This window comes from Leptonychotes weddellii, chromosome 6 (assembly GCF_054177405.1).
Source record: "Leptonychotes weddellii isolate Sample4059 chromosome 6, ASM5417740v2, whole genome shotgun sequence".
In the NCBI taxonomy this organism is placed as follows: Eukaryota; Metazoa; Chordata; class Mammalia; order Carnivora; family Phocidae; genus Leptonychotes; species Leptonychotes weddellii.
Genome location: NC_138374.1, coordinates 113,574,674 through 113,588,468, shown reverse-complemented (window position 1 = coordinate 113,588,468; position 13,795 = coordinate 113,574,674). Strand labels below are relative to the sequence as shown.

Below are 13,795 nucleotides of genomic sequence, written 5' to 3'. Positions count from 1 at the left end.
TCAAGGGTAGCTATAGAGGCACCACGCATAACTCACTCACTCATTCATTCATCAAATACTATATACCAGGGACTGCTCTAAGGTAATGCCAAGCCATCCCCATTTGTAGGTCACAGAGTCCCTTAACCACAGCTCCTATGCCCAGGTCCCAGCCCCGTGCAAGGGCCCCTGTCCACCCACTAGGGCATCTGCCTGTACTTGCTTGTCCCTATTCCCCTGCTTTTCTGACGACAGGGGAGGCCATAGTCGGGGATTGGACAGAGCTGGCCTCTGGCTACATGCAGGGGTTTGGTCATCCGTTCTGTTTTGCAGGGATGGCTTTGTAGCCAGAGATGAGGACATGCATGGTCTTCTACTGGAGACACATTACAGGGAACCAGGGCTCCAAACCAAACACCAGGACCACAGACTGCGCATCGTGGAAACAGCCTGGACTGGAAGGCAGGAAACCTGCTGCTGTCACCGACTCCCTGCATAACCAAGGGGAGTCAAAAATCTGCCTGAGTTTCAATGTCCTCATCTTTCAAAGGGATAAAAATATCCACCCTACCTATCTGGCAGGAGTAGAGCAAACAGGGGAGGGAAGACCGAAGTGCGAGTTTTACAAGGCTCCGGCCCAGAGCCCAGAGACTGGCAGACAGGAGGGGCACTGTGAACCACCTGGGAGGCTTGCATTCTGGCCTTGCTTTGAGCGAGCCTCTCCGCCTGGGCCTGGAGGCCTCCCCTGTGAAGTGAGGGATTGGGTTGGATGATCTCCAAGGCCAGGGCTGGAGCTAGCCCATAAGGAGTCTGGGCATTAATCAGAAAAGGGTCCTGTCGGGGTGGACACACCTTTAGGACATGCAAGCAGGCAGTCAGCTCCCCCTTGGGTGGGAGCCCTTGTGCATGCAGTACACAACCTGCATGACAGTACATGGCAGCCCCATCAGAGGTCCCTTCCAGCTCTGACCTAATGACCATGCAGCCAGCACTATATGCTCCCGTTGGCATCCTATGTAACTTAGGGGACCTGTGATCCTCTGCCACCCTGCAGAATGGCAGCCCTCTAGAGTTACTGCTCATGCAGGGGACTGCTGAGCTGAGACCCTGGGTTCCCACAACTGCTGCCACTGTCCCAGGTCGTGAAGGAGTTTCGGGCTCGAACATCCTTTGTTGGGACGTGTAGAGGCTGGGGTAGGGCCCAAGACAGGGGGGCACTGGGAGGGCTGAGGCTGCCAAAATGTTGCCAAACATTAGCAGATGATATTCCAGAGCTTGCAGGAGGCAGGCTCTCTGTTTATCAGGCCCCCCAGTCTGTCAAACGGACTGTCAGAATGATTGATGAGGCTGGAGGCCACCTCCCCAGGATGTGTGGTCAGACATTCATGCATGTCCCTACTCTGGGGGGGGCCCTCCTGCCCCCCCTTGGCCAGCCCACGGTCCTGACTGGTCTCCATCAAGTGGGAGGAGAATGCAGTGAGCACTTACAGCTTGACTAGGGAGCGTAGGGTCACGAAGGCCTCAGGGTGGATGGACCGGATGGCGTTCCAGCTCAGGTCCCTGTGGACAGAGAGGTATTACAGGTGGGACCAGCAACATGTGGAGGACTCACTGTTCCCATCCTGAGTTCTCCTCTCACTCCCCATCTGAGCCGCCCCCAGTAGCAGAACTCTCAGCCTTTTGGGGAAGGCACCTGCTGCCTGGCTCCGAACCTGGCTGTGGCGACAGAAAAAGGGATTTGGCAGATTGGCTTCAGAGCCTCATCGACTCCTGGGTACCAGCTGGAAAAGCGGCTTCAGAAGCCATCTGGAGGGGGAGGCACCTCGTGTGTGTGTGTGTGTGTGTGTGTGTGTGTGTGTGTGTGTGTGTGATATAGAGCAGGGAGGCTTTGTGCATGCCACCGCCATGTGTGCTATGGGTATGGAGCATGCCTGGGAAAGGGGCACAGGGGGCCCCTGTAGGGCCCACCCCTGGATGCTGCAGGATACTTACAGGGCTCGCAGGGAGCTCAGCTGGCTGAAGGTGTCAGCTCCAATTTCCCAGATGCGGTTGTGTTGGAGGCCGCTAGGGCAGCGAGAGAGACTGGATGAGCCAATAGGCTCAGACCCTGGCTCAGTTCCACGCCCCCCATGCACTAGGAGGAAGAAAGGAGAGCCCCCCACTTCTCCTGGCATGGGAAGAAAGGGCCCAGCCCGCGGAAGTCACCAGAATTAAAGGGAGCACAAGGGGATCCGGTTGCCTTGGGTAAGTGGGTCAGGAGACAAAGCCACAAAACCATCCCTGTGGCCCAAAAGGGAGTCAGTTTCCAGGGTTCCCACCGGGGCTGGCTCCCAGCCCAGCCAACCTCGCCCCTGGGTCCTCCAGACCTTAGTCCGGCAGCAGAACACTGCCCCGCCCTTGGATGACCCAGTGGCTGGCCCAAGCTGGGGAGCAGAGCTCAGTGGACTGCTTCTCTGAATGGGAGATGGAGCCTGTACCTCAGCAATGCTGAAGACCCTCTTTCCTTTGGCATCTAGACCAACAGGACAGACCCTCACACCCCTATCCTGCCTGGGCCCCAAAAGGCGTTGCCCCGCCTAGGGTCAGGGGACAGACATGGGAGACTCAGGAGACCCAGCGCAAGTTTGAAAAAACAGAAGCTGGGTGAAAAGAACTTAGAGCAATTTTTAAGTGATTTTTTTTCCTTGTCAAATGTGAATCCTGGGTTTCTCCTCCTGTGTATAAGTGTGCGTGTGCACAAAGACACACTTGTGTCCTGCCTCCCAGCCCTGATGTGCCTGACCCTGGCCCCCCACTGGCCCAAATCACTACTGACTTTCATCGTTGTGACTGACCCTCAGTGAGCCACCTTGGGACTGTCTGCGTGGGCCCATCATCTGTGGTCCCTGGAGGCCTCGTCTAGGCCTCTGCTGAGCCCCCAGCCCAACCCCTGGATATAACAAGCTCAGAGAAGGGAGAAATGTCTGAGTGTTCACGCTGACCCCCTCCCCTCAGACGTGCCCCAAGTCTGGCTCGCATGCCTTCACCTTGCCCCTGCCCCCCCAACTCACATTTCCTCCAGCTTCTGACACCTGTGCAGACTGGGCAGCTCCTCGATTTGATTATGGGACAACTCCCTGGGGAAGAGAGATTGGATGAGACAATAGGCTCAGACCCTGGCTCAGTTCTACACCCCCCGCGTACTAGGAGGAGGAAAGGAGAGCCCCCCACTTCTCCTGGCATGGGAAGAAAGGGCCAGGTGAGGCAGGTGAAGACCTGAGACCAGGTGAAGGTGAAGTTGGGGACCAGGAGAAGCAGCTCTGGCCAGGACGTGCCTTCCTGTCAAGCAGCCAAGGGCTGGGAGGACCCTGCAGGGATGTGGCTGTTGACACACCTCATGGCAATGAGACTTCTCTTCCCTTCCCCCTGCTGAGTCCCGCTCCTCACCGCAGGGCCTGGATGGGGTTGATGTGGCATTTTTCCAGCAAGGCTGCCCTCAACCACATGAGGGCCTGGGGGACCCTGGAGGGTCCTGGGGGGAGGGGGACAGGAAGTGAGAGGGGCATGGAGATGAGCAAAGGAGCAGAGGGTGCAGAGACTCTGAGAGGGTCAGCAGGGACCATGTCAGGCCTTACTGGGCAAGCTGGTCAACGCCAACCCAAGTAAACATCACCTGTAGTCCCCACGCACAGAGTCCCAGGGAGGGAAAGCTGGGGCCTGTAGGGCTCATGGGACCCAACCCCTTCGTTAACGGATGAGGACACCGAGGCATAGAGAGGGGACAGAACCCGCGAAGGACACACTGCCAGTCAGTGGCAAGGCTGGGTCTGGCGCCCACGTCCCCAGACACCCAGTCTAGCGCTGCTGCATGTGCAACGCCTCCTGGGCCAGTCTCCCCATCCTGAGCTGTGGGCTTGGGTCCATGCGGAAGAGCCTCAGATTCCGATTGGATTCAGGAGGGAGAGGAAAGCTCCCCTTGACTTCACAGGCCACTTAAATACCTCTATGGTTCCAGAAGAGACTAACGGTCTTCTTACTGGATAAGTAACACCACCAACTGAGCACCGAGTATGTCCTAGCACTACGTGCTATGTGCTGGACATACATTTTTTTTCAACCCTCACACATTTATCCACATTTTGCTGATGAGGCTTCGAAGCCCTGAGACCTTAGAGAGGGAGTCCAAATTCATACAGCTAGTAAGTGGCAAAGCTGGGCCTCAAACTCTCGTCTGAGTCCAAAGGCCATTGTCCTTTTGCCCCAAACAAGAGAGGACAGCCCAGTCCCTCCCGGGCAGTTTCTCAGCAGAAGCCCAACTTGTCTCACTCTCCAGAAAGAGAGGTAACCCAGGGGTACAGAAGCAGGAGGGGCCCCTGCCAGCCCATGGGAGCAAGGGCACAATGCCAAGACTGGAGAATGCTCGTGAGCCACTCACAGAACTCGGAGCCTGGGTAGCTGTTGGCACAGCCCTGGTGGGAGCAGCCGGATGCCTGCGCGGGTCAGGGTCCTGCGGAGAGAGCAGAGACAGAACTGGCAGCGGGCCCAGGGCCCTGCCATCCCCGGCTCCCCCATCTCCAGCTCCGGGCCTGGTACTGACATGGGAGTTCTGAGCTGACAGAAGGGGCAGGAGGCACAGGGCAGGCGTGGGGCCGCAGGGAGAGAAAGCAGCAGGCCTGGCATCTGAGCACAGAGCTCCCCTGGGACTGGAGGCGGGTGGGGGTGGGCAACAGACAGAGAGAGACACAGCCCAAGGGCTCTCTGCTTGGCAGACAGCCCACCCCACCCACCCATCGTGTCCCCACCCATTGTCTCATAGTGGTCGCCGGCAACACGGGGTATATAGGACAGGAACTAGAATCTCCTCTGCCCTCCTTAGAGAGGGGGGATAGCCGTGGGCAGGGAGTAGATAGGAAAGACGAAACAAAACAACCCCAGCGGAGCCATGGGAACCACGCATGGAGTCTGCTCCCTGTGCCCCGGGGAAGGGGGAAGGGGTGGAAAAGAAGGGAAGGACCCGGAGCTGGGACAGAGAGGGCTGTGGGGGCAGGTTTGGCTAGGGACAGGGTGTCCCAAGAAAGACCCAAGGCCAAGGTCATTCTTGGGGAACTATTAGTTCCCTCATGGAAAATTTTCCAGATGCCAGCAAATCTAGGGGAAGACAACAGAGACACAGAAGAGAGAGAGTTCCTGTCTCAGCCACGCCATGAATGAGCTGTGTGACATGGGGCAGGCCGGCTGGCTTCCTACCACTCACTCTGGGTGTTTGCTTGATTGCTCCATTCAACCTCTTAAATGTATTGAAGGCCTACTGTGCTCTGACACCCCTCCCCTACTCTACAGGCTATAGTAATAGAAAACATGAGAAAATCCTTGTTGGAATCACGCTTCAGAAAGGCAAAGGAGGGCGCCTGGGTGGCTCAGTTGGTTAAGCGACTGCCTTCGGCTCAGGTCATGATCCTGGAGTCCCGGGATCGAGTCCCGCATCGGGCTCCTTGCTCAGCGAGGAGTCTGCTTCTCCCTCGGACCCTCCCCCCCTCAGGCTCTCTCATTCTCTCTCTCTCAAGTAAATATATAAAATCTTAAAAAAAAAAAAAAAAGAAAGAAAGCCAAAGGAGATGTGTTTCCACAACCCTGCTCCCCCTGTCACAGGTCCTCAGCACGCTCACAGCTTGGGGTTAGGAACTCTGAAGTCATGCCTGAAAAATCCAAGCATGGTCATGAGAAGACCAGCCTCCTCACCCTCAAACCATCTGCCACCTCCGGCCTTGCCTGCAGCAGTGCCATATCAGGAGATGGCCATGGGCCCCTGGGGCTGAGCCAGGTGACCCCCGGGCCAGGCTGGAGCCAGCAGCAGAAGCAGGCCAGATAAGGGGTAAGCAGAGGATCTGGGCAGCCTTCTGGGGGACAGGCAGACAGAAGAGCTCCTGCGGGCGAAGCAGGGGCACAGATGGGGTAGAGGCTGAGTGTATCCACTCACAGGATCTCCAGGCTCGTGGTCCCTTTGAGATCTGGGAACTCCTGGATGTCCGTGGCACCATTCAGGGATCTGGAAAGGGATGCGACAAACTCAGAAGGGTGGGGTCAGAGCATCTCGATATCTGGGCTCCCCACCATCATTGATCTCCCCTTGAGAGACCCTACCTTTTGGGGAAATGTTATCCTTCCCCCCAGCCTCAAAATACTCCAGCTACTCAGGCCCTGTAGGGGCGGAGCTTGGCTCAGCAGGGTCCAAACTTCCATTTCCTTAAGTTGGCCCAGCCCCTAAGAGCCCCCAACGGGAGAACACAACCTGGCATCTGGGCCCCAGCATGCAAAACACAACAAATGAACAAAGAAAAAAAATACAGGCAAGGGACATGGCAATGGTGTCTGTCTAAAAGGCTCCAGCATGGGAGCTTCTGAAAAAGTTCCTGGCTGCGGGTGTTTGCTTATTAGAGCCTGAGATAGGGTCTCCCCCAAATCATCATCCACTAAAGCTTTATTACAACCTTCCCACCAGCTCTCTCTTAGATTGCTTTAGACTGATGGCTTTTCCCCTCCCTGCTGTCCCCTACCGGTGAGGACAGGGACCCAACCAGGCACAGCAAAAACGGGTCCTGCCAGACCACAGGGAGGCAGTGTAGGGTCCAGAAAGGAGCCTCTCGGATCTGGAGTCCAGGGTCCTAGCTCATGGCAGAGCAGAGCCCGGGAGCCTCGGGATCCATCTACAAAATGTGCTACCACCACCCACCTCACACGGTTAGAGTGACAACGAAACGTGATAATGGACATGAAAGCGAAGTGTGTGCTTGAAGATGTTGGTAATGTTCCTGGGATGCCATGTGTGGCGTGTAATCCGTGGAAGATTTTTGAAGAAGCGGAACCTGGGCTGGGAATGAAAAGAATGGGAGAAAGGAAACAAGGGAATGCCGTCGGGCCCAAAGCAGTGAAGGTGGTGCAGCAAAGGGCCGAGGGACCCATGCTCCAAGGTCACTGGAGAACCAGACCCTTATCCCATCACTGGTTCCTTCAGCAAGTATTTATGGAACAGCTCCCCGGAGCAGGACCCTGAAGAGGCCAGATAAAACTCCTGGGCTCTGGAGAAGGGCCCTCTTTCACTCATCTGGGATCTGGGAGGAAGCCGTGGGGAGCTGAAGGGAGGCTGTTCGGTGCAGCCAGATCTGGGAATAGGCCTGAGCAGAGGCTGCAGCACCGAAGACCAGGCCTTGTGGTGGGGGCTGTGCCTGCACGTGTGAGAGCTGCAGAAGGGAGCCAGGAGGTGGCGGGAAGCAGGGAGGCCTGGGGGAGGTCCAACTTACAGTGTGTGCAGTTTAGGCAGGTACTGGAATGCTGACCTTCCCACAAACTGGATCGGGTTATCATAAAAGTGTCTGGGAGAAAAAGACCCGAACACCGAATTTAGTTATTCAGTCCTTTGAGCTGGGACCTAGGCCGATCTCTGCTTCGTCCTCTTACCCACGAGACGGGGAAAGAGCACACAGCGGAAGGCACCCCCTCCCAGAGTCCGGCCTCCCCAGCCCCGGCCCCCCTCCCCCAAACACAGCTCCGCACCAAGAGATGGGAGAAGTGAGTACTCACATTGTCTGCAGCAGAGGGTTCCCCATGAAGGCCTTTTCTGGGATGGCCCTGATGTTGTTGTTATGGAACCCTCTGGAAGACAACACCATGAGTCAGTGAGGACTTGGAGAGAGGTGTGGAGAGGGAGAGATGGAATTCCATGAAGCTTCTGGAAAGCTGACTAGGAAGGCCATAAGACCAAAGAGACGTCAGCCTGGAGATTTGGGGTTCACCTCCTGCCTGGGACGTGTCCATTCCATAACACACCCGTCCTTTTCTCTGACACTTGTAAAAGGAGTGAAAAGTGGAGCTCAGGGAGCCGGGGGGCCGGGGAGCAACTTGGGAGCAGGAGGCTGAGTTCAGATCCCAGGAGACAAGTCCTCTCCTCAGTCATTTGTGGAGGGAACCCCGCAAGGTCCCCAAGAGGAAGCTGAGGGTGTGTAAGAAAAACAGAGCTTCTGGGGGTTGCAGGGATGAGAGATGTTCCCCAAATGGAGGCTGGCTTGGCCTCCAGACCTGGAGACTAAGGAATCTAGAAGGGCAACGGCAGAAGGAAGGAGGTACCAGCTCAGTGTCCAGGGCTCTGGAAGCCAGGAATTATGAGTTTGGTTAGTTGGGGCAAACATTTTAAGATAAAAGTTGGACTGAGAAACATGAGAAACCAGCCACCCTTTTTTTCACTGGAGATTTCTAGTGTCTCCTCATGCTTCCTTGCCTCCACCTCCTCTCTCTCCTCCCTCCCCTTCCCTTATTATTCCCACCTTCATGCTCTCCCCACAGGTCCCCCCAGACACCCCCAGCCCGTGCCACCCGCCTAGGCTGCTCTCCTCATTCTCTCAGTCCTTCATGAATTTGCTCGTTATATGTTTTTGGACTCTTCCTTTATGTCTAATGCTGAGCTAAGCTCTGAGAGATTTAGAAGTTTCTCTAAACTTGTCCTCAAGCAGCTTTCTCTCAGTAGATGTAGAGATACAGAGACAGACAGACAGACAGACACACCTATACTCATTGGGGACTCATTGGCAGTGGAGGACTTCCGACCCTTCCCCCAAGTTGGTCTGGTTGCTCCTTATCTGCTACACACAACTGGCCTTCATACCTTCCAGCTTCTGATGGGGGGGGATGGGGCATGGCATGGGGTTGGTCCAGCAGGTCTCAGACGGTAGTTTGAGTAAAGATGCTAGGCTGCCTGAAAGTGTGGGGCTCTGCTCAGAAATGTCAGGCTCCCTTAATCTGGTGCCGCTTTACTAACAATAGATCTCCTACTGTTTGCCAAGAGCCTCTTCTCCAGGAAGGCTGGTCTCTCTTGTGGTCATCTCTCTGCCCATTGAACTTCCAATCTCTACCTACTTGGTTCTTCTGTCTGAAAGGCCAACCCCCACCCCCCATCATGGCCACCTAAATCCCATCCATCCTGTAAGACTAATCTCAGAAGTATTCATCCACAATGTTCTTTCCACGTCACTCGGGATTCCCGGTCATTTTAGCTACTACTGTACAATTAGGGCCGGAATTATATACCAACCCGAAGCTGCTCTGTCCTGGTCCCTGACAGACCTAAAGGGTCCTCGGGGATAGCCCAGGTCTATCTGAATCCTTGATTATGTTTAGTAGCAAGCAGAGGGCTTGGCACAGTTGGTGCTAAAACAGAATAAAAAGAAGAGGTGTCCGTGGGGAACTGCATCCAGCTTCTCATCTCCTCCTTGGAATCAGGTGCTGAGGAGTGACCCAGTTAACCAGCCCCCAGCTCCTCTTCTCATTCATCTCTGGACGCACCCCAACCAAGGTGGGGGCAGTGCCAGGCCCAGCCTACCAGGAGGTGTCGTGTGCCATGTGTCTCTCCGGGCTGGAAGGGCCCACGGCCATTTCTGCTGATGACACACTACTCGGAAATGCTCCATGCCAAACTAATGAGGTCTGTGACTACTCAGACCCGTGCTGGGGGCCAGGGAGGGCACCCAGCTCCAGTTTCTACAGACCACAGGAGATGAGGGTGTGAGGGAGGCCCAAGGCTGGAGGCGTCAGCCCCTGCCCTTGGGAGAACAGAGAAGAGGACACCCCCGGAAACCAGGAGATGCTTACAGTTCCTGCAGTCTGCCCAGCATCCGGATGGCGATGGGGAACTCCTGCAGCTCATTATAATTCAGGTCTCTGGAATGGAAAGCAGAGCCGTCATTAGAAGGGTGGCTTAACAGGGCATGTCACGGCCCCTGAGAAACACAAACTTGGCTCTGGGATTGGCCGGAGAGATGCGTTTTCCAATTTGTCAGATCCAGCTGTCAGTGCCTAGAAACACATTTTTGGAATGTTCATATTCCATTCCTACTCCACAAATCCTCAGGCTTGAAGGCTTCCTGGCAGCAGAACTATTTTGAGGATACCCATGAGGGATATGGATACTTGGAACTGACTCCTTCAGGAACAGTCCCCACTGGCTGAGGAAAATACCTCAAGCCTTTGGAGACATCAATGGCTGGGGAAGGGACAGAGGAGAGAATGAAGCCATCTTTACCGCCTTGTCACCCACACTAGGGATTCTGGAAGGTTCCGTCAGGTGACTACTTTGGCTAGCTACGGCCTCTGCCGTGTCTATCAGAAAGATCAGTGCTTCTTATCTTTGGGTGGTGGCAGGATGGCTTATGCGTTTCTTCATTTCCTGATTTTTTTTTTTTTTTTTTACAATGAACATGTGTCACACATACAATCAGCAAACAATGGAGGCAATTTTAAAAAGTAGTAGCAAGTAGGGGTGGCTGGGTGGCTCAGTCGGTGACGCGTCTGACTTCAGCTGAGGTCATGATCCCAGGCCTAGGATCGAGCCCTGTAATGGCAGGCTCCTTGCTCAGCGGAGAGCCTGCTTCTCCCTCTCCCTCTGCCCCTCCTCTCGCTCGTACTCTGTCTCTCTCTTCTCTCAAATAAATAAATAAAATCTTAAAAGAAAAAGTAGTAGCAACCCAAGTTGTGACTGGCCCTGACCAACAAGGGGGCCCTGCCAAAAGAGGAGTGCTTGCATTGTGGGGAAGACAGTACAAGGAGACTGGGGAGTAGGGAGTAAGAGCCACAGAAGACTTTCCGGGAGTTTTGCTCTATGTTACGTGATGGGATTCTCTCCCTACCACTGCTATGAGAGACTTCAGAAGAGATAATCAACCTTCAAGATTTTTTTAAATTTATTTTTTAAAAGATTTTTATTTTCAAATAATCTCTACACCCAATGTGGGGCTCGAACTCACAACCCTGAGATCAGGAGTTGCATGCTCCACCAACTGAGCCAGCCAGGTGCCCCTCAACCTTCAAGATTTTATTGTTATTCTTTATTTATATTTGTTTAACTTTCAAGACTTTAAAGTTGACTTTTGTTTCCCTCAGTGGCCAATGAGTTAGCCCCATGTGGAAATGTGCCTGATTGTGCGGGGGTTGCCTCGGTGTCTCCAGATTCCTGTGGCTGAAGTCTGTGGTACAGTCTCAGGTACAGTGTCCCTCTTGACCCCCCAGGATGACCCCAGCCCAACTTCTCTCAGTCTTTTCAAGCCATCCCTGCCCTGACCACGTTCATGAGAGGACTATCCAATGCCAGGGCAGGGGACCATGCTGAGGCCCTTTAATCACAGAGTGACTTGGCAGGTTCTGTGGGTAAATACTATGTTAACACAGAGATAATGACAGGTTCCCCTACATGACAAGGTCATTACACTTAATAGTCCACAGGTAGAGCCAGAAACCCAGCCCAAGGGCCAGAAGAGCAGTGACAACCGTCTGGCAGCCAGTGAGCTGGATAATTGTGCCCCCTCTCCACCTCCCCCCCCAACACACACTAATTACCCGATTACACTCAGACTCCCATGGTGATCTTGGGTAATTACAGCATAAACCCTCCCGCTTTGCTCTGCTCTGCTCCGTTCCTTCGTGAATCCTACACCTTTCCTTCCAATGACTCAAAACTTGATCCGCTCAGATGGACTCTTTCTGGTCTTAGATTTTATAAAGGATCCACCCTCATATCTCAATGTCTCCAAATTAAGGGTCCCCCTTCTAACTCTGCTCAGCCCGTTCAGGAATTCCCTACCGTCACACAAGGAGAAATGGATAAGTAACAGAAGAGCACTTTCCCTTAAAGCCTTCCTATTGCGGTGTTATCGTAAATGCAAAGAATTGCACTGGCCTGACCTCAGAGCTTCAGCTCACCATTCCATCTCCCTGGAACACTGTAGATATTTGCATGGCTTACACCCTCACTTCATTCAGGTCTCTGCCCAAATAACATCTCATCAGAGAGGACTCATCTGACTGCTCTATTTAATATAGCACAGTCCATCAATCAAGTTCCCTTACCCTGTGTGGTAGATTAAAAGTGATCACAAGTCTTCTCCTTTTGCAATATGTAAGTGTATCAGATCAACAGCCTGTATGCCTTAAACTTACGCAATATGTCAATGATACCTCAATAAAGCTGGAGAAGAAAACGTGGCCACAAGTCCTTTGTGGCTTCTCCAATCAAGAAGTGGCCTCTACTTCCCCACTCCTGAGACTGGGCTGGCTTGTGACTGGCCCTGACCAACAGAATGAGGCAGAGAGGCCATGGTGTGAGCTGGTCTGAAGTCACGAGAAGCCTCAGCCTGTGTCATGCAAGGAAGCCCGGGCCATCCTCCTGTGGAGGGGCCATGTGGAGAGGACCGGCCAACAGCCAGCACCAAGGCCCCACTCACAGACTTGTGAATGAGGCTTCTCAGAGCCTCTAGCTGTCGTTGAACCTCTGGCTGACTGCAGCCTCATGAGTGAGCCCAGGGGAAGGCTCCAGCAGCAAAGCTCCCCAGGCAAGCCAATCCACAAACGTATGAGAAACCATACATGACTGTTTCACACCGCTATCTTTTGGGCTGATCTGTTATGTAGCCACAGGTAACAAGAGACCCTGCTTTTCTTTTTCTCATAGAACATATTGATATCTGACATATATGTGTCTATTTTCTTCCCCCCGCTAGAATGAACGTTTCTTGAAAATGGAAACTTTGTTTCATCTTCTAAACACCAAACTACTGGCACAAAACAGTAGCTCAACAAATATTTGTAGAATGAATACATGAGAAGGTCTAGATAAATGGATTGGTGAAAAGCATTAATGGGCTCTTAAGAGTATCTAGGATATTTGGCAGAACATCCTTAAGATTTTGAGGCGGATGTCAGAAAAGGCACTTAGAGAATCTTGAGAGGCACTGTGAGGCTTGCCCAGGGCCCCAGAGACCAGGGGACAAGTCCCACGTGATTTTGCTATCACCAAGCCTTCTACAGTTCACTAGACTCATGTCCAGGCAGCCAAATTGAGTAGTTTCAGCCTTCCTTGGCAGTTTCTGGACAGGAATTCCGCCAGGAATGGCCTACCAGACAGTGGGAAAAGACAAAAAGTAAAAGGCATGTGAGCTAAAAGGAGAATAAAAACTGCAAATGTCAAAAGAAATACTGCAAACTACATACCAGTGGGGTGGCCTGAATTTTCCCATTTGGACATCTATACACATTCAATGACCTGGGTAATTGGCGAAGCCCTGCTTCATTTGGTGCTGTGTAGATGTACTCTCTGGCTCTAACTGTCCAGGGAACATGTCTTTGCAACTCTCTTTGCCCCTGATGGATTCAATTCAGTGCAATGGATGTTTGTTGCCTGCTCAAAATATGCAGAGCATTCTGCGGGGGAAAGTGGAAGGTAGAGAGATAGGTGAGAAATAGTCCAGTAGGGACAAATGCACAAGACAATCAGATGAGTGGCCTCGGCACGACGTGGCAGGTGCTGGACCTTCAGAGATCACACGGAGTAGGGAAGACCAGGAGGTGTTCGTGGAGATGTGGCATTTGAACCGGATCTTGACAGCAGGGCAGGAGTTCAATAGGTAGAGCGAAGGAAAGGACAGGTGCATCAAGCAGAGAGAGAAATGGTTTATAGGAAGTATGTGCCGTGGAGTTTGGAGAACACGTGGCATAGTTTGGTTGAGCAAAGGGCAATATTTAGAGGTGAGGCTGGAGGGGTGTCTCCCTGGACTGCTGTATATTCTCCTAACTGGAGTCCCTGCCTCCAAGTCATCCACAGGACACCCTTGGTTGAGCACTGATGATGTGCGGGGCACTAAGTTCTATGCCTGAATGATCCCTTTTTTTTTTTTATTCTTATGTTAATCCCCATACATTACATCATTAGTTTTAGATGAAGTGTTCCATGATTCATTGTTTGTGCATAACACCCAGTGCTCCATGCAGAATGTGCCCTCCTCAATACCCACCAACAGGC

The 13,795-nt window shown here is 53.2% G+C and overlaps 1 protein-coding gene across 1 annotated transcript in view; it reads right to left on the bottom strand.

The window, feature by feature from the left end:
- The window catches only part of LGR6 (leucine rich repeat containing G protein-coupled receptor 6), a 119,406-nt gene that overhangs the window by 12,469 nt on the left and 93,142 nt on the right, over nt 1-13,795 (bottom strand). The window contains exons 7-14 of the mRNA XM_081823204.1: nt 9,598-9,666; nt 7,537-7,608; nt 7,257-7,328; nt 5,936-6,004; nt 4,394-4,465; nt 3,030-3,095; nt 1,972-2,043; nt 1,468-1,539 (exon numbers count right to left, since the gene is read on the bottom strand). Of these exons, the coding sequence (XP_081679330.1) occupies nt 1,468-1,539; nt 1,972-2,043; nt 3,030-3,095; nt 4,394-4,465; nt 5,936-6,004; nt 7,257-7,328; nt 7,537-7,608; nt 9,598-9,666 (564 nt within the window). The remainder of the gene's footprint in view (nt 1-1,467; nt 1,540-1,971; nt 2,044-3,029; nt 3,096-4,393; nt 4,466-5,935; nt 6,005-7,256; nt 7,329-7,536; nt 7,609-9,597; nt 9,667-13,795) is intronic.